Genomic DNA, 23,581 nt, shown 5'->3' on the forward strand with positions numbered 1-23,581 from the left:
TGCGGAAATCTTTGAAATCGCTGCTGCCATGGTTACAGCCTAGGTGTCAGCCGAGACACACAATCGGGATTTAAACAAAAATGACAGTTGCGCACCTCCTTCACGGTTAATTATGATTTGTTTATTATAATTTTCTCCCGATATTTGGCCAAACCGACAAAGAAGCTTCAAACATCTGGCTGCTAGATGGCACTCACCAGCAGCTCTCGACTTGGAAAGAGAAATTGATGCGTTATATAACGACCCGTGTCAGCTTGCCTTGCGCAAAGATTATCCATTGGGATATGCCCGAAAAATATCAACGTTCGAGACTACGTCGACGTTGACTGCACACTATTAAAGATCGATGAAAAATCGCTGGTGCCGGTGTGAAAGGGGGACAGGACAATCGTTTTCAATTCAATCACTCCTTTTTTTCACCTCACCCCCTTTTGAATTAGGGTTATTATTACACGACACGCCGTCGTGATAAAATCACCTTAAACAAATTTGTTAGGCGCTGCAGTTTACTGAATGCGAGGTTTTCTTTTCTTTTTTGACTGCCTCTGTGAATAGTTTATATGAAAGCAAAAAAACTCAATTTCGCCATAGAAGGGTGGGAAGACTGCCGCAAATAAGGCAATTTGCATGAAAATTCGTCAATTGACATGCAATTTGGCAATTTGAATGCGGACTACAAGTTTATTAACTCTTCGGTTGTTGCTAGAAAATCAAATTTGACACGACGATGACCACATTTAATTGTAATTTTATTTTCATGTATCCACGTCCAAAAAATGTATCGTTCCGTTTGTCTTTAATTCTTAATCTGTACTGTAACACTATTTCGATGATATATTCACAATAAAAATACCGCTTTACTAAAGCTATAAATACATTTTCAATTATTGAAACTTTGTCCCCCAAAGAAACAGTTCGGTAATTTAACTTCCAAATACAGGTACAAAATGCAAATCAGCTCAATAGAATATATTGCAGTTCTGTGTAGTGGGTCATAAAAAAGAAATTTAGAAAACGTAGCTTAAGACATTCAAAAACATACAGCCAATGGCGTACAATACCGCACAAATGATAACTATAAAGATAACGAGTTTAATTAACGAAAAGAAAAGGTTTGGCTTAACTTTCTTCTTGTCTAGAGGAGCATCAAGGTAGAGGGGCGAAATAAACGTGGCCAGCCAAGGGCTGTTCTCCTCTAGGGGAAGGTGGTTTTTCTGCCAGGTGGATTGGTCGGTTGATTTTGGTCGAATTGCTTCGCAAAACAAACCGCAGCAGCTTCAACAATTCCATACTATCCGCTTTAATTGTCAATGTCTCATCAGATTCCCACGAGGGGAAAACTCGAAAGAAATCGTTTTTAACACAGAGTTCCTTAGTATTCTCTTCCGTTTTCTTGGCTTCAAAGAATTTACTGCTGTCAAATGCTGACACCAACAACATCGGACTGCCTTGTGGGCAGGTGAGAACGGGGTGATGAATTTTGAGATACCAGTCGGAATGCACTTCTGTTGAGCCATCCAGGAGAATGTGGACGTAACTGATCCTGGGCGGCTTGTCACCAACGAAATTTTGAAATAAAATTTTGATTATGTCACGGACTGCATTCAAATCAGATTTCTCCATCTTGGAAGGTTTCGGTAGTTGATGCAAATTAAACTGGCAAGCAACATGGACGGCCAAGCAGGAAGCAGATAACGACGGAATGCCGATCGAACGTTTTTGTCGACAAACTCGCGCTTTGGTTTCTTCCCACGGCTGCAGTTGATCAGGATTCCATTTAGTTTGCTCCACTTCAAATTCCTGTGGCCACGGTTCCAGTAAAGCCTTCTTCAACACTACACTGATCAAGCGAGCTTCCGTATGGAGAGCGACGTGGATCTCCTTGACAAGGATCGGATAAGGAAACGACAGGGTTAAAGGTTCAATGTCATTAGGTTGATCCGGTGTAATAGTGATGTCATGAGCAGACGCGCAAGGCTTTCTTTGATTGGCCGAAACATTCACACCTAAAAACATAAGAAGAAAGAGTTAGACACAATAATGATTCATTGACAATTTTTAAATTATAACAAACTCACCCGATACAGTATCACCACAGGGAATACTTATTTTCAGCTGGTAGTCATTCACGGATTCGGTGCAACTGAAGACTACCATTTGAAGTTGGCCGGGAGGATCGAACGGAGGTTTCTCGGGTCGTCTGGATGAAAACGGATGCGGTTGACGAAATTTTGCTGATCGCATGGATCTAAGAGGTTTGAAGACGTAAGAGGCCGTTCCATCTTCGAGGTTCATCAGTAATGCAAGGTGAGTATTTTCAAGGCCGTGGTCTGCAACCAGTAGGAAGGAAACGATAATTATTTCACTTCCATCAGGAACTTTCTTCGTTTCGATTTTGAAGTTGTCAATTATGTGGATTCCTGGGCCAGAGACATCCACCTTTCCTTTGCAGATGGATTCATGCAATGTGGCACACGGAACCAGAACTAAACGGAGCGTTGTTGTCTCATCGAGAGTATTGTGTAAGCAGGTTTGAATTTTGGCTGTTAGATTCAGAATCGGTTGACCTTTCTTCCAGGCTTTTGCTGTTCGTTTTGTCAGGTCAAACAAATTGCTGCTCCAGCCGCCACATTTTCGTTCATCGTTCATCCAGCAATCTCCTCCTCCGACGCGATTAATCAAGGAATTCACTACGTAGTCAAATGTTAGAGGGGTGTAGCATAACATTCCACATTCATCAGTCCCGTCCAATTTACGTGGAAATGAAATATCAAAGCATCTTTCTGCTAGTTGATTCAAAAAGCGATCCATTTCCAGCGAGGAAGTCGGTGTAGAGTTCTTAAACGGAGGGACCTTTTTCCAGGAAAGATGAACCGGAAGAGCAATTTTACACCGCAGATTGACGAGGGCGGAAGCTCCTAATTCGACGCGATCGACCAGTCGCAATCCATAGATGGTAGGGATCATGCTCAATGGGGCAAAAAGGGCTTTTTCGACGTATTCTTCGACAGAAGATGACAAGTTTAACCAGTTCAAGGTTTCAGTGAATAACATTGCTCGAGGGTCTTCTGCCAATCTTTCACTGCATGCGTTGATAACGTTGACTAGACCCAGTTGATCGCCGAGATTGGAGCAATGAATGATGTCAAACTTGTTTGGATTGGAGTAACAGAATTCCAGGGCGTCCTTCAGGTGAAATACGACGTTGATGTCTTGCACACGAGTCCGGTAAGAACATACAAGGTTCTTGAGTATTTTCTGACACGACCGAATTAAAATCCAAGTTCTGGACGACGACAGTTCTTCTTTATCAAGTGGAAGGTAGCTGTCGAAGGGACTGTGAAAGACTTGCCAACTCTGGTCTGTTGGGTTGAGCATTGTTGGATTGACGCACACGTCGTAGGTTTCTTTTACTCTGCAATTTCCGTTTTCAAAATGTAGCCAAATTTCGTCTCGTATCTTCTGTCTCGATTGATCCGTCAATTCTTCAATTCCAATATGATTTTCCACTTCTTCAACGAGTCCATTTAATGCTGCAGTAAAAGAATCGCCATTTAGCGATGTAATTTCCTGAACGAAATCATCAGGGAACCTAATGCACCATCCTGCCCACATGAATAGAATCCTTGAATACAAATAAAAATGCTACATCATTATATCGACCGGGGTTGGCGCGGTGGTGAGGATAGGATAGAGAGAGAGCTATTGATCAATCCCGACGACGGCAACGACGCGGCGCAACCATGTCACAAGACAACAACAACAACAACCTCCTCCTCATCCCTCCCAATCGTGGTTTTTGTTCAACGACGGAAAACAAAAGAAATAAAAAAATAAAAGAAATGTTGGTCAGATGCGATATCTTCATCTTGCGCTCAAAGAAAAACAAAAAATATTGCCTAATAAGAAAAAAAAGAATACGACGTGTTATATATAAATATCCATTTCATTGATTTTCCACCCACCCACCCATCTTTTGATGGACTTCTCTTGTTTTATACGACGTGTAACACGATCAACGATATCTTATAGGTGTGCGGTTATACATAGCACATAGCAGTCCCCCCTCTTTCCTTCAAAGTTGGTATAATAGACGGGCCCTTTTTTCCTTTTTTCTTCGCCACTTTGCCCAGCCGATTGGATTTAGAATAATTCAATAAGGAGAAGAAGAAGAAACGCATTTCGGATTGGGTTCTAAAGTGAATGGGGTGGTAGAGAGACGGCCGGGGATTTTGTGATTCCATTTCGGTGCGTTGCCAATGTCCACGCCAGTTGAGGATCGCTTTCCATTTTTTCTTCGGGGAGGACCAAAAAGAGTCCAACACCCTTCACCTCGATATCTGTCGAGTCGTACCCTGAGTCTTGATGGATTTATCGGTGAGAAAAAGAAAAGAAATTCGTCCTCCAACCAGACGACGGCCTTTAGGTGCAGACAGCAGACAGTTAAACCTGTGCGCCATGTAGCAGAGGCTCTTGGCCATGCGTGAAATTCCCAGCCAGCTTCCCATTTCTCCATCGCAGCATTCGATGGCGCACATCAAAGTCGAAGCAGAATGATCCCCGATAGATATTATATAAGGAGGAGGGACCAGGTCAACGAGCTAAAGGAAACGCTTTTGTCCATGTCGTATAGGCCTATGTGTGTAGTGTAAGGATCTACTATATAGAAAAGAAGAAGAAGAAGAAGAAAAAAGAAAACGGGCTGCTGCTCCTGGGCCAATAATGCTCCCCCCTCCCTCCTTCTTTTCTCCGCAGTGCTGATCAAGCAACTCGGCCAAAAAGAGAAGAAAAAAAGTGACTCGCTATTTTATTTTCTTAGACATTTACAACTGACTCGGCATCTATTCACTCCTTACGAGCTCAACAAGAAGAAGAAGAAGACAAATAAAAGTGTCAATATAACCGAGGCCAATTTCGCAGCCCTGTCTCGGCCGGATCCAAAAAGGAAAAAAAGGAAAAAAAGGAAAAAAAGGTTTCTAGGACGGACCGTGTTCTCCGCCCACTTACACGCAGTTGGGGCTTGTCCTATACAACTATACTACTACTGCTGTGTGTCGCAGCAGTTGTTGAGGTTACCGCACAACAAAAGAGATGTATGCGGCAACTACACACTCTGAAAGTTGTTATTTTCTACCCCGAAAAACTTGAGCGATTTCCAGTCGGCAAAGGAGGAAATTGTTAAGAGAAGTTGTACAACATTTCGCTGGACAAGTTTAAAAAAAAAAAAAATAAATAAATATTGGGCCGAATCAGCACGGCTAAAGTTTTGAGCCTTTTTTTTTTCTTTTTTGGGCATGTCCATCCTGGTTTTCTCGTCGTCCATAACGGTCAATTACAAGCGGATGTCACACGAGCCCGTTCCTTTTTTCTTTGCGAATATTCCGAGACCAGCGCGTGAAATTCGGTTTGCTCCTGGATATCCATCATGGGCGCGAGTCCCTATAGTCTAGCAGTTGTTGTTGGTAGGGGGAGGAGTGATGAATAATGCAAGACACGATTGGGCAACGCCTTGCTCCCGCCTTGGATTTCTTTTTTGATCAAAATCCAAAAAGAAAATCAACAATTTGATTGGGTATCGATCACCGCCAGTCAAAAAATAGACAAATAACAACCAAACAACAAGATTCGACGTCGACAACAAACAGCTGATGATGCCAACACACACGGATGACCTTTTAAAAAAGGAAAAAGAAAAAAAATCAATCCGCCATTTGCTTAAAAATTCACCGGGGAATCTCTTCCTCCTCCAGAGGGAAGAGAAAACTGTTGAAGGAAAAATGCCGGGAATGTCATTCGAGAGGCCAGCGGGCGGGGCGGGTTAATTCGCTAGGTAGAATTTGCGTCGGGTAGAAAATCAATGACGATAGAGAGAGAGAGAGGAAAGGAGGAATGAGAGGCAAGTCATTAGCATTATTCAGGATTCTCATCAAGGCAGCAGGTTGGGTTGGCTGAATGCTGATGTTGCGCCAGTGCAACGGGCGAGGATTATTCCATTAAACCGGACGCATCACCCATTCAGTGATGGAAACTTTAAAGCAGCAAAAGCTTTCCGGTCGAGAGAGGAGAGTCTATAATAGCTGAACTGCTGGATGCTCTAGACTCTCATTCCCTAAATAATCACACGGAATTCTCATTATCCAATTACAATAGTCCACTCCTCCCAGACTCTCCCGGACCCTATCCACCTCCCCCCTTTGGCGCAAGGTGCTGATGGACAGCCAAAAAGCAAAAAGGGTCATCTAGATATCAATCCAGATATGGACTAGATACGATTAGTGTGTGTCCATCCCTGGACGTCCGTCTGGCTACTTACCCGGCTTTGCGAACTGCTCCGGTACAATTGAACCAAGCGGCAGCGCCGCTTTTACGGAACGGCAAAGTCGTCCCGCTCTGGTGTCCTCCGCCTCCGCCTCCGCCGTGCTGGACGTGCTCCGACTCTCCGCCACCGCCGTCGCCGTCGTCGTCGCTGATTGCCGTCGCGTCAAGGAGTGTCGATCATCATCCGACATCTGTCGAAAAGAACAACATTTTTTAAAATTATTATTGAAATCTAAAAAAATTCAAATTCTTATTTAAAAAAACAAAAAAAAGAAATAAATTCCCCAAATTTATTCAGACATTATTAGCCGTAGGGCAAATGATGGAAATCGATCACAATTCAATTGGTCTCTTTCTCGGGCATCTGCTGGCAGCAATCGAAGGAAATAAATAAGAGGAGAAATAGGAGGGGGGAAAAAGAAAATCGTGTTCTTAATATACTATATAGTACACATGACGGATGGGAGCCGTGGCATTCCCATCGGGTGAAATCGATCGGCCTCTCTTCGCTCTTTTTATTTCTTTTTTGATTTCCAATTCTTTGGGAGAAGTTATGCAGCGCCGCCTCGACTATATTAATTATAAGTTCATCCTTTAATTCCTATACCTCCTGTATCCCATCCCATCCTTGATGTACGACGTTATTTCAGTCCCTCCCCTAGCTCCTAGCTCCTAGCTCCTAGCTCCTAGCTCCTTCTCTCTCTCTCATTATCATGATTGGAATAACTCTCGTAAGTTTTTGATGAAGAAGCTTCTTGAATGTTTGATGATTTTGATGACAACAAAGTTGTTGTGTCGTCGACTGCGCTCATATCCTATCCTATCCAGCACACACACACAATCCAAAGATGATTGAATGTTCCGTCTAGAGTCAAACTTGTTGTCTGGAGTTTTCTTGTTATTATTATTATGATTATGACGAGAAGGAGAACAGAAAAAACAGACATCAAGGGAAAAAGTGTGCGTTGCCCGTGTGTGTTGGTAATGACGGCCGGCAATCTTTGCTTTTTTAACCTCCGGTTGGTTCGGTCTCAAAGACATCACAACTTGTTTTCTTTCGGGGAAGGTAAGACTGGGCCAAAGAGCCAAGATGCACACACACGCACACACACACACACACCTTGATGGAGGAGTAGTAGTCTGAGAGGAGCGAGAAGATGTCTTAAGTATTATGCACCGAGTGCCAGAGAGAGGGGCTAAAGTTTCTTAAAAAAGAGTTGGGAACGTGAGCTCGGGGTCGTCTCTGGGGCGACAGACAAAGTTATGAAAACACACACACACAACTCTGCTAGCTCCCTTGTTCGTCTTTCGTTATCTCGACCAATGAGTCAACGCCTAGTGACGATAAACTCACAAGATTCTGGGGAGGAAAAAAGAAAAACCTTCACCTTTAAAGAAAACTTGTAGAACAAAATTTGATGGGGAATTTTTTCCCCTTTTTGTATAAATAAGGATATCAGACTTCACTGACAGCTTGTACACGCCAACTTTTCTCTCGTCGTCGTCTCTTTAACAAGAATTGAGCAAACTAAAACTCTCCGTGACAGACACAAAAAAAAAAAAAAAATACCCGATCGATAACTTCATCGTTCCCTTTTTGTCCTTATATATTCCTTCGGGGGGTGAAATAAAAAAAGAAACTCAAATAAAAATTTGTCACGCACCAAAGATACTGCGAAAACTTTTCGTTTTTCCCCCACTTTTTTATTCTGTGTGTAATATTGACTCTGTGGAAGATGAGTCAAAAAATAAGACTAGAGATACGTATGTATAAAACGCATCCATCCATCCATCTATTCCATCCGACAGAGGAGGATTTTGCAACAGAAAGAGAGAGAGAGAGTGTCTGTGCTTCCCTCCGGCTCATCCGACCAAATATAACACACACACACACAAGAGGCACACTCCAACAAACATATTCACGCCGTGCATGCATATATAACTGAGTATCTAGATGGGTTGGCTGGGATTTCCGGGTAGCCAACATCCGCAGCGGATGGATCGCATCGTTACAATAAAAATATAAAATCTAGAATAATTTTTTTCCACGGAATAAAAAAAAAAAAATAAAAAAAAAATCCCACCATCCAAAAAGTAAAAAGAATACTTTCGTTCCCGAAGGATCGAATGGTACAGATTTACTAAAAAGGAGACTGGCGCGAGCGCACACAGACAGACACACAATAACGGGCTGCGGATCATCATTCTCATGTATGGCTACATAATAGAGTGGATAATGTTTGTTGGCAAGGATCTCTGCGGTCGATCCCATTTTTTACTTCTCATTTTTTCCTTTCGCTTATTCGACTCGCAATCGGCGGCGGGCCACGGGGGGATTGCGCCAACATTACGCACTGATGATGCTATTGGGTCCTGCGACAGACAAACCTCTCTCAAGAGTCCGCCGACAACTTGTTCCTCGAATCGAAAAAAAAAAACCCCAAAAATTTGAAGAAAGAAAAAAGGACAACTGGTATCACATGACGTAACATGACAAGACCTTTTCTGTATCAGAAAAAGGGACGACGTCTGTAAGGAGCTTAAAATAATGGACGATGCGAGTCGTCGGAGTCGTCGTCGTTGAATTGAGCGGGAATTTTCGAGTGGGTCGGGAGACAAGCGACACATGAAAGAGAAAACGGGTCAAAAGCGAGAAAAAACCAATTCCGGCAAATCAAAAAATGGCAGACACACGGACGAGGGAAACTTTCAAGTGCGTCTGTTATTGTCATTGATCTGCCCAAGAAAACAAAAGACAAGTTGAACTATACAGCGTGTGCGGAATCTCGCAGCTTCTATTCAATGAATCTTTGATTGCCGCGATGCAACTGGAAAAAAGGGGAAAAAAAATCAAAGAAAAAGAAACATTCCGCCCGACACCTGGGCCGGAAGAGTACGCGGCTGCCGACGGAGGAATTATCATTTCAGAGAAAGCCCTGGGGGTGGATGGGCGGCCAAAGAAGGAGCAAGGAGGGAGGCGTGTGCTGTTGGATGTTTGATTATACCTTGCAGAGGAAGAGGGCCGCGTTGCATTCGGCGGGCGGTGTGATCCGCCAGTGGTGGTGCTGGTAGATGCGAGGCTGCCGATCGGCCCGCATCCGCTGGTCCAGCCGCAGCAGCGCCCGCTCCAGACCCACGTTGCTGTTGTTGTTATTGTTGTTGGGCGGCGGCGGCTGCTGCTCCGCTCCGGCGAGCCCCAACATTCAATGTAGCCGCAATCCAGGCCGTCCTTGTCCGAGTCGGCGCTGGCCGTCGCCTTGTCCGACCTCGTCAAGTGGCTCAACGTCTTGACGATGTACTGCTCAATCTGCAGCCGCTGCGACAGCGAGGCCAAATAACTTTGGTGTCCGCCTCCGCCGTTCGCATCCGCCGATCGATCATTGGCCGCCACGCTGCTGGCCCTCGACGACGACCGCGGCGTTCGCAGCGAATCGTAATGACGTGCATCTCCTCTCGACGACGGGGTCATCGTCATGTGGTGGTTGTTGGCGGACGAGCCGACGCCGGACGCCGCCGCCGCCGCCGCCGCCGTCGGAGAGCCGGAAGAGCCTTGCCTCCTCCGCCTGAGATAAGCTTCTTCCGAATCGCTCAGAGAAACACCCATAGCCGGGCGACGGTGTTGTTGTTGTTGTTGTTGTTGTTGTTGTTGACGTTTGACTGGCGTGGCAGACGGCGGAGGCAGCGGTGTCTGGCCGGAAGTCTGGCCGGTAGCTCCAGCCGTCACGATCTGATGATTGCCACCGGCGGTGGTGGCAGTCCTCTGCTGCTGCTGCTGTTGTTGCTGTTTTATTAACGAGTTGTTGTATTGATTGGTCCCGCTCAGCACTTGAGTTATGAGGGCAAGGATCTCAGCCCAGTGACGCCCCACCGGAGCACCGGCTCCTCCTCCCATCGCCGACGTCTGCTGGGACGATCCCGTCGGCTGCTGACAATTTCACGGAAGACTTCGCGTTTTTAGCGCGTGATTGGACGAGGACGACGTCGACGTCGACGTCGGCGGAGGAAGAAGAGGTTGTTCGACGCCGGCGACAGCGACGGGCGGCGGAGGCTGCCGCTGAGTTTGGTGATTGGACTGGATCAAGTAATTGTCATAATTGACTTGAACCGAATGGGAGCGGTGGGTCGTGATGCTACTCCGGTCGGATCGAACGCCCGGATCGACCCCCAGGGCCCCCGGGTCGTCGTGGTTGTGAGACGTCGGTCTTTTGGCCAGCGTAATCGTCGTCGTCGTGGCGGCGGCCGAGTTGTTGTTGTTGTTGCTGCCGTTGCTGGACGTGGTTGATTGACGGAATGAACGGGCTGTCAAATAACCGGGCGGAAGTGCCGAGTGCGAAGACGGAGGAGGCAATGGAGTTGACGTCGTCGAACTGCCGACGGAGGCTGTTGTCGGCATTTTGGTTGTTGTTGCTGTTGTTGTCGCTGTTGTTGTCGCTGTTGTTGTCGCTGTTGTTGCCGAGTCGGCGTTTAAGGCACTTGAAACTGGAGGAGACGGACGAAGGAGAAGAGGCGGATCGCTGCTGACGATGCCGACGTTGCCGCCAACGGGACCGCCGCCCAATCCGCCACGGGCTTGTCCGCTAACAAATTGTAACAGCTGATAGAATTCCGACAGCGTCACTTCCTGTTGGTGGCCCGTCGTCCGCACGGTCGCCGGAGCGGCGGCGGCGGTTTCGCCCGGCTGAATGTGGCGACGAGGCGAGGCCGTCGTCGAAGGCATCGATCGCACCGGTCGGCAGGCAGACGACGATGCATTGGCTGGATGGTGAGATGAATGCGGTGGCTGGCCCTGGCCCGGCATGAACCTGGCTCGACTGATCGACCGCCAATTTCTTCCGGCGGACATCTCGGGCGAAAGCCAACGCCAAATTGGCCGCAATCTCGAGACCGATCGTGGCCTCGGCTAAGGCGTCCTTCTCTTGGCCGGGCCGTTCCGGCTCCACGTTCGGTTTGCTGAGCTGTTGTTGTTGTTGTTGTTGTTGCTGTTGTTGCAGGGCTTGTTGCTGACCGAACCGGACCGATTTGACCGACGACGACGACGACGGAAGAGTCGTCCAAGTGGTGTAGTAAGATTGAGCCGGGCCGCCGGCCGTCTCTACCTCGGCGGCCGCTTGCTGGGCCATCATCAGCGCCGCCGTCACCGACGTCTCCGACGGCCTCCGTTGGTGATTTCCGTAGCGGATGAAATCCTGGTGGACGACCGACGGTTTGGCCGAGGCTGTCGGGGGCGATCCGGCCGGATTATTCCGTTCCGCGCCGCACGACTGGATGCAGGAGCTCCATCGGGAGTCAAGTGGCAGAACACACCTGTAAATTCTAAATTGTAATCAAATTCAGAGGATTGGCACGCAGCGCCCCCTTCAGCCTTTCGCACCGTTTCTCATCGGTTTGGGCGTTTGGCTCAACACAATTTCGATATTTTGACATTCAAAAAGGAATCGTATCGAATTTTTTTCGTTTGAACAATTTGCGAAAAATATTCATGATTGCGAAATGACCATAAATGATTTGACATTCAAAATATAAATGTCACAAAATCCATCGCAACAGATGCGGATGCCTCTTGCTAATCCCACCTCCCGTTACCGTGGCTATATAAGAGGCACCACGTCAAACATTAAAAATGAAACACGATTGTGAAAAAACACAACATTGAAATTAAAATGTCAACCCAAGACGAAGAGAGAGAAAAACTTTTTGCTCACCAAAGAGGTCAGAAACTAACCAAAGAGCAAGAGCTTGAGGCGATTCAACTAAGAGCCATCTTATTTCCGGCATTTGCTTTCATCCTTGCCCCACCAATGGCAAACCTCCTGCAACGGATGGGCTTACTCTGGCCAAATAGCAAAAAACTTGACTCCGAAGTACTCTTTAAAATTATGATTGATGCTTACAAGAATAACCCATATTGTTTCCCAATCTACATGACAAACACCGAGGCCGTATTAGAAGAGGCCCTACTAGGCCGCAGATCGATTGCTCACGGCTTTCTCCCCCTCATCCTACAGAGAGGAAAGCATTTCTTGGCATCATGGATAGCTGTTGCCACAATCTTAAACCAACCAGAAGAGGCTGATAAGCTAAAAAAAATTTATAATCAACTTTACTGTGGATCACACGATATTGGCAGAATCAATGAGGAACCATACGCACGACCAAACTTTGTCGACGTCATCGTCAGTCGACCTGGAAAAATTTCAATCACAGAATATGAATGCGGGCTGCTGGTGCAGATCTACCTCTTCAAAGCCGACAACGAAGCTTTAGCACCGGAATTAAGGAAACATCTTATGAGTCTGCGAAACGGGGATAAATACAAGAACTCGGTAATTGATACGCAATATTACCTTAAGGAGTTAATTGAAAAGTATCGCAGTAAACCCTGGTATAAGGAAAGAGAGAGCGACCTAACCATTCTGGACAATGCCAAAGAGGCAAGGAATTTACTTATGCACACGGAAGTAATTCCGCTACTTAATCGCCATGCACATCTTTTCCAATCCTTCATCGAAGTGTGCAACATGTTGGGATTAACACAGGCAGCGTCGAGAATAACATCAATTAAAAGCGAATTGGCAACGCTTCTGATCCGCTACTAGACCAAAGACAAGCTTGGATCGATAGATTAAATTGTAACTTCTTGATTCCTTGTTTTGAACTGATAAATTTCGTCACGGAATAATTCAAATAAATTCCTTTTAATAAAATTCAGATAATAGTTTGTGTTTTTACTTTAATTCATTTAATATCGGTACACAACTATACACCGACTTGCTAGGCCTAATACAAGTAAATTTTCCTATTGGGCCGCCATTCGGCCATTGGTAGATTGGTTGCGCGGCGCACACCACTAGAGACTAGAGTCATCAAACCAAACCGAAAATGATTTCGAGTAAGAAAATGATTTTTCTTCTTTTTCCATCATTTGGAGTTTGGACAGGTAAATTAAAAATTCATTGGGGCGAAAAATAGTTTGTAGGAATTATCTAGCCCCGAGCCCCTAAAAGATGATTAATTTAAAAAAAAAATCAATCGACAATTTTAATGTGTTAAAAGAAAACAGGTCGTCGTCGTTCGTCTCAGTCACAAACCTATTAGAAAATGGTGGTAACCGGTGCGAATGAAACCATCCGAGAGTCCTAACGACAATTAAGACTCGCTAGGGTGGATAGGCCGCTGCCGCCAGGGTCGCCAGAGGCAACTCTCTCAAATATATCAAAGAGAAATTCTCTCTTCTTCGTCACACATTTCGTCTGTCAACTAATGGGAGAGGCCAAAGAACCAACAAGCTGATGAGTTTCATCGATCCTTCTTCGTCCATCCCACCGCCCCATTTCTTTTATTATTTTTTTCACCAAGATATCGGGATTCCATCATCGGGAAATCATCGAAAAGAAGCTGTGCACATTCCGAAAGTGCGGATCCACATCCGGATGAAAAAAGGAGAAGGAGGAGGGAGAAGCGGGATCGGTCGATCGATGGGAAATCTAAAGATAGCCTCTCTCGTCTGCACATCGGCATGGCAACGATCCTTGTTTTCTCTCTTTCCAATTTTTCAAGTTTTAAATTTACCGCCGTCTCTCTCTCTTTCTCTTCTGCATTCATCATTGGCCTTTTAATATGTTGAAGAGGAAGAGGAGGGGGAGGCCGGGAGTCAAATGGAAGGTGAAGAATATTCGCGAGTAAATGTGAGAATTGAGAATCAATCAAAATGTTTCATGTCGGGTAGTGAAAGAAAGAAAGAAAGAATGAGAGAGAGAGAGAAAAACGGCTTTCTCTTTCTCCCTTTCCATCTCATCAAGTCAAAAAGAAGAAGAAGAAAATCCCGCGCGACTCTCTTTTCAGGTGTCTTAGTGAATTATCGGGTACGGCGTTTCGGCTCCTTTCATCCGAGCAAGATGAAACGGGGGGAAAAACAAAGAGACGCGTCGTTCAAACATTTTTTCTTTTTTCAAGACGCCGACGCCTTGACTTTATAGTGACTTTATGTGCTCAGTGTGATTTAATTAAGGGACCGGCGTCTGTCCTCTGTGTGTGTCCGACATTATAAGCCAGCGAAAGTTGGCAATTCTCTTTGCGTCGATTGGCCGAGAAAAGGTGAACAAGGACACAAATTCCGGCCGTGATTCAATTCCGCTCAACGTTATATCTTATGTAATAATAATAATAATGATCCGAGACAACTCGGCGATGGGAAAAAAAAAAAATTCGATTGACCATTTCTGGCGTTTGCACACAGACAAGGCCAGCCAGCAGCCGCTCTGCTCAATTTCCCAGTGAATTCTGAGCCAGACGGGCCGGCGCATAATCAAACGTGCCCCGTAAAAAAATGGGTTCCCCTCCCCCCCCCCCCTTACAGCCCACACACACACACACAGAGCGTAACGACATTGGCACTTGGCAGCGGCGTCGGCCTTGATTGGATCGCTGCGATCACATAAGAGCTCTGCTCTACCATCTCCTTCAATATATATAAAAACCGTGAGCGTATTGTTCTCCTCAACACACACAGAATTTATATAGAATGCACAGCCGCGATGGTTTAGCGGCTAAGAGGACCTGTCTTTCGGCTGGTGAACGATTGCTACACTGATCCCTGGGCCAGCCCCCCCAAAAAAAACCTTTGGAAGAAAAAAACGTGCGGGAGCAGCACATGGACAGCAATGAAAGTTGCTCCCATATAGAGAGTAGAGCAGGATCGTCTAGAAACCACCATTTTCTTGTCTATAAAGCCCCCCGACCCATGTTGTATAGGAACAAAATGCTGTGGATATATATCTATTCCGGAGGGGTTAAAGCTGATGGACTGGCCATTGATTTCCTTTCGGCGCACACACACACACACACACACACACATAAGAGTAAAAGCCCAGCAAGACCGAGAGACTTGCACCAGCTGCATCTTTGATGTCTTGTCGACGGAAACCGGGGCTCTGACTGGACTGGATGACCGCCGGCAACGACAACAACAACAAGGAAAGAAAAAAGCTGGAGATAATATTATATTACCGGGACACAACAGAGAATTCAATCTTTTCTTTTTCCCCTTCTTCCTTTTTGGACGGACTGTGCGCGGATAGAAAAATAGAAATAGTCCGTCCATTACTGTCGTCGTCAAACGCCCACGAGTCTCTTAAGTGGAAGGAGGATCGGACCCCCAACCCAAAATGATTATGAGACATTGATTCGACTCTCTCTCATCACGGGAGAGGAGGCGTGTCCGTTTGTCTTTTGATCCCGACGGCCCTCATCTTTGACATCAATCCGAAAGAGAAATAACCATAAAAACAAACGAACAGTAGCGCCAAAAAATTAAATAAGGAAAAATAAAAAAATCGGGCAAAGAAGAAGAATTGAATCCATCGCTCAAGAGAGATACACACTGAAGAGAATGGGACTGTCAAGTTACGTTTGAGTCGTCCTCACTAGCCAAAGGGACTCCAGCCAACGCCCTTTTCTTCTTCTTCTACCCAAAAAAAATTGCCCGGGCCGATGGAGCGGCTCGATCCTCCGACGGCCACCGTTTCCCGATCGCTCAGGTAACCCGATCGCAGGCTAATCATCAGCATTCTGATTATCAGCACAAACACACACACAGACAGACAGACAGACAGACAGACAGAAAAAGAACTTCCGGCAAAATCAGAAAGAGAAAAAACAAACAACCGGAAGACTTTGTGTTGTCTGTGATACTGCACAGGATCGCATTCTCCCAACTCTTGTTTTTTCATTTTGTTTTGTCTATTGTAACGTGAACGCGTGATGGATGTTGTTTTTTTTCTTCGTCTGCAGTGCAAGAAAAGAAGAAGAAGAAGAATAGATCCTTCCATCTTTTTTACACTTCTTCTTCTTCTTCTTCTTTGCCGCCATCAAAGTCTTAAGAAAAGGAGACGGAAAAGCCCAGCGGGAGAGCCGCTCGCAACCCAGCAGAGAGAGGCGAACGCGGCGGCTCCATTTCGAGTAGTAGTAGATACATACTTAGTGTGTAGCACATAGTGGGGGCGTGTCCGCATGTGAAAGATGGCGTTGGGGAGAGAGAGAGAGAGAAAGAAAGAAATGGATATAACCGAGTAGAAACTCTTCTCCGGTGCACTACGGGGAAATAGACATCAAAGGGAATCCAACCAGCCGCCCCAAGTAGAAGAAGAAGAAGCTGCTGCTGCTATTTATACACACGCACACAAGTACAAGTCGAATAAGAAAAGAGAGTTGTACTTGTGTGCGACCGTCGCCTAAGTAACGCGGACGCCGGATGAGACGGAGAAAATATTGACAGAGACGGAAAAGGAAATACTACACAAGAAACTTGTGTACATAGAGAGAGAGAGAGAGATATATCTGTATCTGTACAGGGCGGATGGGCCGAGGGGATGAAAAGGACTCGGAGAAAGAAAAAAAAAGTCGGGGGCTGCCCCGGTTTTGATACAAGGAGGCGGAGCCAGCGTCAAAGTCACGGGGAAAAAAAAGAGATGCATCGCCCCATCCAGACTATCTCGACTTTCCTTCCAACATTTCTTTGATATACTTTTTTTTCTCTGACTCAAATCGCCAACAAAGTTGTTTATATGCCAATACTCTTTTGTGTTCCGGCTTCTTCTTCTTCCGAGTCGTCGCCCGCCACTCGCGCGCTATCCATCGCCCGTCAATGCCCGTCGTCGACACACAAGGAGTAAAAAGCTGTAAGGAATATGTAGAAACTAACAGACGCAAGAACTTACCGGGAACTCATGTCACTTAGGTAGCCTCGATCGCGTTCTGAATAGATGCTGCGCTCCATCTCAGGGCCGCCGCCACCGCTTCCGCTGCCACCTACGCCGTAGTAAGAGGAGCGATTGGTTGGCTCCGATCCTTGGTGCTGGATGTGGTGGTGTTGCTGCTGCTGCTGCTGGTGGCCAGCGTTGGTGGGAGCCGTTTCGCTGCGGCAGAGACGCGATGAGCGATCGACACTGCGCGACGACGACGAGCCCACGCCAGACGGACCAGATGGACCTCCACCTGCTGTTTGGATTTGGATTGGCGGAATAAAAAATGGTGAAATTTTTAAAGGATTCGAGTTGAGAAGAAAATGTAAGTCGGTGGCGGAAGATCGAAAAAGCGCCAAGGAGAACCGAGTCGAAACAGAAGGAGAGAAAAGTGAAACGATATGCACCGAGTCGACGATAGATGGAAGAGAGATAGCGAATAGTAGAGAAATGTATAGGAACCATAGGCAATCAATAGAGCGAAGACGTAAAAAAAAAAAAGAAAAAGTAGTAAGTGGAAAGTAAACAAATAAATGAAGAAAAAAGGCAGAAAAATAATTCAACTTTTTGTCTTTTCTGTTTGTTTGTTTCTGGCGTTGTTTGACCTCTACGATTAAGGACTTGGCGTACTTCTAATATTGTTGCACTAGTCAAACATTTTCAAATGCAATAATGGAGGAGGATATCGGGATAAAAAAAATACACAAGAGCCGGGCAACGAGCCAGTCAGCAGATCCAGACAGAAAACAATAAAACAAAAGACCCAGCCAGAAACTTTGTTTTCTCTAAAAAATGTTCAGATTTACACCACCACTAAAGTCGTCCGTATTAGTTTTTGTTGGTTAAATTCCAGCGCAATTCCGTCGTCGCCCACGTTTGTTTGTTTGTTTTGCCAGTTAAGGAGCCAACAGCATCAACCGGACCTACTGCACGCAACTACATGATAGTGGACGAGTTCACACACCAACAACAACACACAAGACACACCACAAATTATTCACAGCTGTCCCGAAAATGTCAACCCTCGAAAGTTTTGAAAACTAAAGCGTTGGTAAAGCGGAAGAGGCGGGCAGACGGACAAAACAAATGCACAGCAAGGCAGCAGCAGTTCAAGCGAAAATTTTAAAAACATTTTTTTTCTCTTTTTGTTTTGACAGCGAATTTTTTGCGTCAATTTCTAAAAATTTGTTAATTTTTTTTTTTTTTTTTTTGGGTTATTGGCGGATGTTTGCGGATGTATTTGCATATCTACCTATTAACCCTCGCCCTCCGCGGTACTTTTGTTGGATGCGCTCCACTTCGGAGAGGATCCGCCGTTGCGGCTGGGCAACCGCCGAGCCGGAGGAAGACGAATAGCCGTTGCCCTCGGAGGAGGATGCGCGGATTATCGATTCTACATATGATGGATGGATGGATCACATGGATGGACAACAACATCATCCCCCCCGCGATGGAGAAGGAGTAGTATATGTGTGTGTGTGAGTAGTAGGTAGCAGTTATGCACACACACACACACAGCGATCGCACATGGAACAACCCCCGCACATATCGACACATCAATCATCAATGTGATGGCGGAATATACTAAGAAGACGAAGCGGAAGAAGAAGAAGGAAACAAAAATAATAACTGTGAGAAATCCAGCAGCTGCTGCTGCCGGATTGAAGGAGAAAAAAAAACGGAAGGAAGAAGAAAACAACAATAAGGACGGAATCAAAATGGGGCAAAAGATTTTACCTAAATCCTCCATGCTCTGCGAGAGGAGAGCTTCGAACGTGTGCAAGCTGCAGCTCTCGGCGTCCATGCCTTTGGCCAGCGTGTTGCGCAGATGCATCTCGTACTCGAGCAGGAGCCTCGACGTGGGCGACGTGGCCACCGATCCCTGCTGATTCGGATTAGCTGATCCTCCTCCACCTCCACCGGATCTGGCCCCGCCGGCCATTGGTGGAGGCGGCGGAAGCGGATTGTTGCCCTCCATGTCCGAGTTGCCGTTGCTGGAGCTGGGCGTCGTGGCGTAGCACAGGTGGTGGTCGAACAGGATGTTGTCGGACGACGGCGAGCCAGCGTCGCCGCGCCCGTCAAAGTCCAGGTAAAGACTCCGCTCCAGGTTCTGGCGGAGCGAATCCGACGCGAAACTCTGCGATCGTTGTTGCTGCTGCGGATGCTGCGGAGGAGCGACGCCAGATGACACCCGACTTCCGTACGACATTGTCCGCGACATGGCCGTCTTCTGACCTCCGCCGCCGCCGCCGCCGCCGCCGCTGGATCTGCCCAGCGGAGCGTAAAATCTCGGAGTTCGGCTGGCAAAAACAAAAGAAAAAGTCAAATCAAGGAATTCCGGCAAGGGAGAAATTTTTTCAATTGAATTCACCTGCTGATTTCCGGCTCTGATTGGAATCCGTCGCTGATTGTTCGATGGCTGGATGGTTCGCGTCGGCTCATTTCGGGCGAAGTCAACGGCGACGCTTTGGGACTCAGCCCGGCCGCTGATCCTCCGCCCATCTTGCCGGCGATTTGTTGCTGAACAGGTTGGAGCATCCCCTTGAGGACGTCGCTGCCCAGTCCGGGCATTCCCCCCCGGATTGGCAGCCATGCCCATGCCCATCAGATGTTGCTCATTGGCCACCACGTTCTCCGTACTGCGACTGCGGTGTCTCCGGGCCGCCCTGAGGAGCTGGTCGTGATCGTCTTGAAAGAATCCGTTGGAGGCAGCAGCAGCTTGTCGTCGGCCTGTTGTCGTCGTGTTGTAGCCGCCGAAAATCAAGTCGTCGTCTCTTTGAGTCCTACACAGTGGAAGAAGGAGTAGTAGTCGTCGTTGTGCTGCTGCTCCTGCTGCTCCTCCTCCTTTGCTCATGGCTGGTCATTGGTCATCCGTCCGGACTCCGGGGGTTCTCCTCTTCTCCTCTCCTCTCCTCTCTCGTATACACGTCACGTGACCCAAACTCGGCGTTATTTCGTCCGTCTCTTTTCTTTCGCACTGACAACACCGGAGCCGCGCACCAGACGACACACACACACACAGATCGGAAGCTGGAAGGAAAAAAAAAAATCCTGTTTCAAGGATCCTTTCGAATGGGAAGGAAAAAAACCAAATTTTTTCTTGGTGGGGAGAACCAGGCGGGAACAGCTGCCGCAGCCGATTGGGTCGTCGTTTTGACACGAAGAGACACTAAACGTTTTCACGGCAGCAACACAGGCTGTTGGTTAGTTGTTGTTGTTGTTGTTCTTCGACTTTTTGTTGTTTGGTTTTCGGCCCTTATGGTAATTGGATGTTGGCAATTTCCAGTGCGACTAGGAGCAGCACAGGAGAAGAGAGGAGCCGAGACGACGCCCACACGGGAAACCTCCTGACGATTGTTGTTGGTGTCGGCTGTGCGGACGGGCAACGACGACGACGACGGTGGTGGATGGTTGTTGCTGCTGCTGTTGCCAGTGCTGTAGGAGCAGGCTCCTGATTTCGCTTTTGGCGGCCTCCTCTCCTCAGCTCTTCTTCTTCTTCTCGGGCTGGGCTCTCCATGCAGACGGCCGTTCTAATATGCACAAGGGGGGACCGGGAAAGGATCCCACCGTCCGTGTCGGTTTCTGGCCGGAACGATGAACCAACGAACCCAATTCCGCACAAACTCACACACACACAAGTCAGTCACTCCTTTCCCATCTGTCCGTTCCTTCTCCGTGTTCTCTCTCACCCAAAAACCAGCCCGATGTCCCGGACACACACACACACACTGATGGTGAAAAGCTCCCGACGAGAGAGATCCAGGCAGCCTCTCTCTCTCCCTTCTCCGATCCTTCCTTTTTTCTCTTCTCTTTATGGGATCCAAACCTGCACGGAATAAAATCAAATAATTCCAATTAAATGAGAGATACACACACACTGTCAATAGTTTGGCAATGTACACATTTGGGGTGAAATTTGAATCGAATATAAGCGAATCAATTGAAAGTGTGGCGGGGGATCAATGCTGAAATGGGCAAAGGTCAATCGATTACGCAATTGCGTCAAATATTTCCCCCATCGAAACCAATTTTGGATGATTTTCGAATTGAATTTCATTACAATTTGGGCAAAGAAATTTCAGTGGTTTGATTCTAAAAAAAAATATTCAAATACAACTAATTGGCTGTGATGTTAAAAATTGCTGGACTCCGATGTCCATCCAAACCCCCCCGGAACAGACAACAGCGTCAATTTGATTTGACGATTTCAAACACTTGTAATCTTTTAGGAGGTTGGCGGAGAGGGGGGTAAGAAGGAGGGGGATAAGATTATTGATTCGCCATGAACAATTTACACAGACTAAGATCTACAACACACACACACACAGCACACACAGCACACACCACTCTTTTTCTTCTTCTGTTGTTGTTGTTGTCGTTTCTTCCTTCACTTCTTCTTCTTCCCGATTATTTTCGTCAGTTATTTTCGTCAGTGAAGTAAGACAAATTGTTTAGCAGCATAATATGCAGAGAAGCTAGATGAGTGTGGGAAGCGAAGATAAGGATGGAGCAGAAAGTTGGTAGAAGTCACTCTTCTGTAATGGACAAAGGCCAGCATCAAGGATCTCTGTGCCAGGACCACACAATTTCAATAAATAAACTGCGTTGTAGATTGACATCGGCGGCTGACTCGCGAAATCCAATGGCATTCCAAACAACCTATGAATTCCTAAAGCTGTAAGCAAAGAACAGAAAAAGGTTTTAACATTGCAGTGACGCCTATAAATACCCATGACCAAGGGGTGGAATATAAAGTTTATTACATGATAAAGCGAGAACAAAGATAGAAGCACACCTTTACCTCAATATGTTGTAGGTTTCCTATAACTCATTTCTTGTAGCTGCTGTGAAGTGAGAGATGCAGGGAATGGCAGCAATATAATTTCATGACGCAACAACACCACCAAGTGTTCAAAGGTGTAAACATCTTTCAGGCAAGAATGAACCTTTTAAACAAATGGGCATGAATTTTAAGATTATTTTATTGATGGGTGATGAGGTATAAAATCGGGAAGTTATGCTTACCTGTAACCACACATCCAATGCCACAACTATTGGGCAAAAAAGCTCGAAGTTTTGTTGAGTGTTGAGAGGATGATGCATATGAAGCTGAAGGTGTGAGTTAAGGAAGTGTCCAGCAATTTGTTTTTAAAATGGGGTCCAAATTTAATCTGTTGACTAGACAGCAGGTACTTTTCTAGAATTCCAAGTACAGTACACAATTAGTCAATTGGTCAAAAACACAGTGAGTGATAGAAAATTTGCTACTATGTAGTTAGAATAATCACAATAAGCTTACATGTAAATAGTTGGTTGATTTTGGGCAGTGAAACATGAAAATTCGAAAACAGAAGATGACAAAACACTTCACACATTTCGCCATTTTTATAAACAATACCAACACCATCTAGCGGCAAACTGGACAATCGTATGAATTGTTAGAAACAACCGCTAGATGGTGCCAGTGCTTCATGCAGACGATACGATTGTCCCCAAACATGGTCCCGAGGTAGGAGCTGAAATGTTGAAAATTGAAAGAATTCGAAAAGTGAAGTCAATATTCAGCATAAGTTAACATTTATGTTTTTGAAACTGAAAAACTGAAAGTTGAATGAACTTGGTAGTATGTTAATTAAATGTTTTCGTTCAAATGCTGTCACTGTTTCTTTCAGATCCTGTGTTTGGGATTACTTCTATTTTGTTTAACACATTGGCAATCCTTAATTAGTCTACTTGGAAATATTTTTAGAACATCAATTCCACTTTATTTTGTAGGTTACAACACTTCGTTCATCCGTTTTATACACTCACGAGCAACAACAACACGACGATTTGTTATTTATCAGCACCCTGCGAAGTCTGTAGTCTGCTAGGATTGTAAACGTAGTGCCACAGACGCCCAATAGGAATACACGCATCGGGGATGAAAATCTGTTGTTTTTCTATTCATCCACTTCGAATTGATACTCTTCGCCTTCGGTCAACAGGCTGGTGGTCCCGGCCATCTACAACTCTACCCAACAGTTCACCTCATCTACTTCTCGCAACAATACCACCTGATGAATGAAGTGTCAGTTCCAAAGCCGAATAAATGCCCTTAACACAAGAAACTATTTATCCCACCACTAAAGACACAAGAACGAGCTAAATTGTTACTAGAATTATGATCAGGAAGAAATAAAATAGAATAATAAGAGACGATACAATTTTAACTTTCGGTATCATTTATTTCCTTATTCAAAACACGTATTTTGAAGAATTTTGAAGTCTCGGTTAAATTCACTGTATCATAAAGCCCACCACCACAAATAATTTCGAACAAAATAAAACTCAAACAAAATAAAGTCTTAACTCGATTACGATAGCTATACCACAAAGCTAAGTTAACGGACATACTCAGCGAAACATAAGGAAATTTCGGTAAAAAGGTTTAGGCCAACTGGATTATCTATGACAACCAACAACAAAGCAAACAAAAAATACTAATTGAACTAATTAAGGCCGTCAACACTTCACATAGATGA

At 45.8% G+C, this 23,581-nt stretch overlaps 3 protein-coding genes across 3 annotated transcripts in view; all 3 read right to left on the bottom strand.

Annotated features, from left to right (window-relative positions):
• LOC124312826 (exportin-1-like) overlaps window positions 1-23,581 on the bottom strand; it is a 639,300-nt gene that overhangs the window by 503,910 nt on the left and 111,809 nt on the right. The gene's annotated exons all lie outside the window — the stretch shown is intronic.
• On the bottom strand, window positions 791-10,210 carry LOC124313733. Its single transcript, XM_046778545.1, has 4 exons — window positions 9,324-10,210; window positions 6,314-6,466; window positions 2,079-3,625; window positions 791-2,006 (listed from the first exon to the last, which is right to left on the bottom strand). Exons 1-4 carry the CDS (start codon window positions 10,208-10,210, stop codon window positions 1,147-1,149), a joined length of 3,447 nt encoding a protein of 1,148 aa, XP_046634501.1. The 3' UTR covers window positions 791-1,146.
• LOC124313734 (mucin-5AC-like) lies at window positions 10,253-19,628 on the bottom strand. Its single transcript, XM_046778546.1, has 5 exons — window positions 19,429-19,628; window positions 18,795-19,357; window positions 17,034-17,313; window positions 11,160-11,622; window positions 10,253-11,104 (listed from the first exon to the last, which is right to left on the bottom strand). Exons 1-5 carry the CDS (start codon window positions 19,626-19,628, stop codon window positions 10,253-10,255), a joined length of 2,358 nt encoding a protein of 785 aa, XP_046634502.1.

The sequence above is a fragment of the Daphnia pulicaria genome, chromosome 9 (genome assembly GCF_021234035.1).
Source record: "Daphnia pulicaria isolate SC F1-1A chromosome 9, SC_F0-13Bv2, whole genome shotgun sequence".
Classification (NCBI taxonomy): Eukaryota; Metazoa; Arthropoda; class Branchiopoda; order Diplostraca; family Daphniidae; genus Daphnia; species Daphnia pulicaria.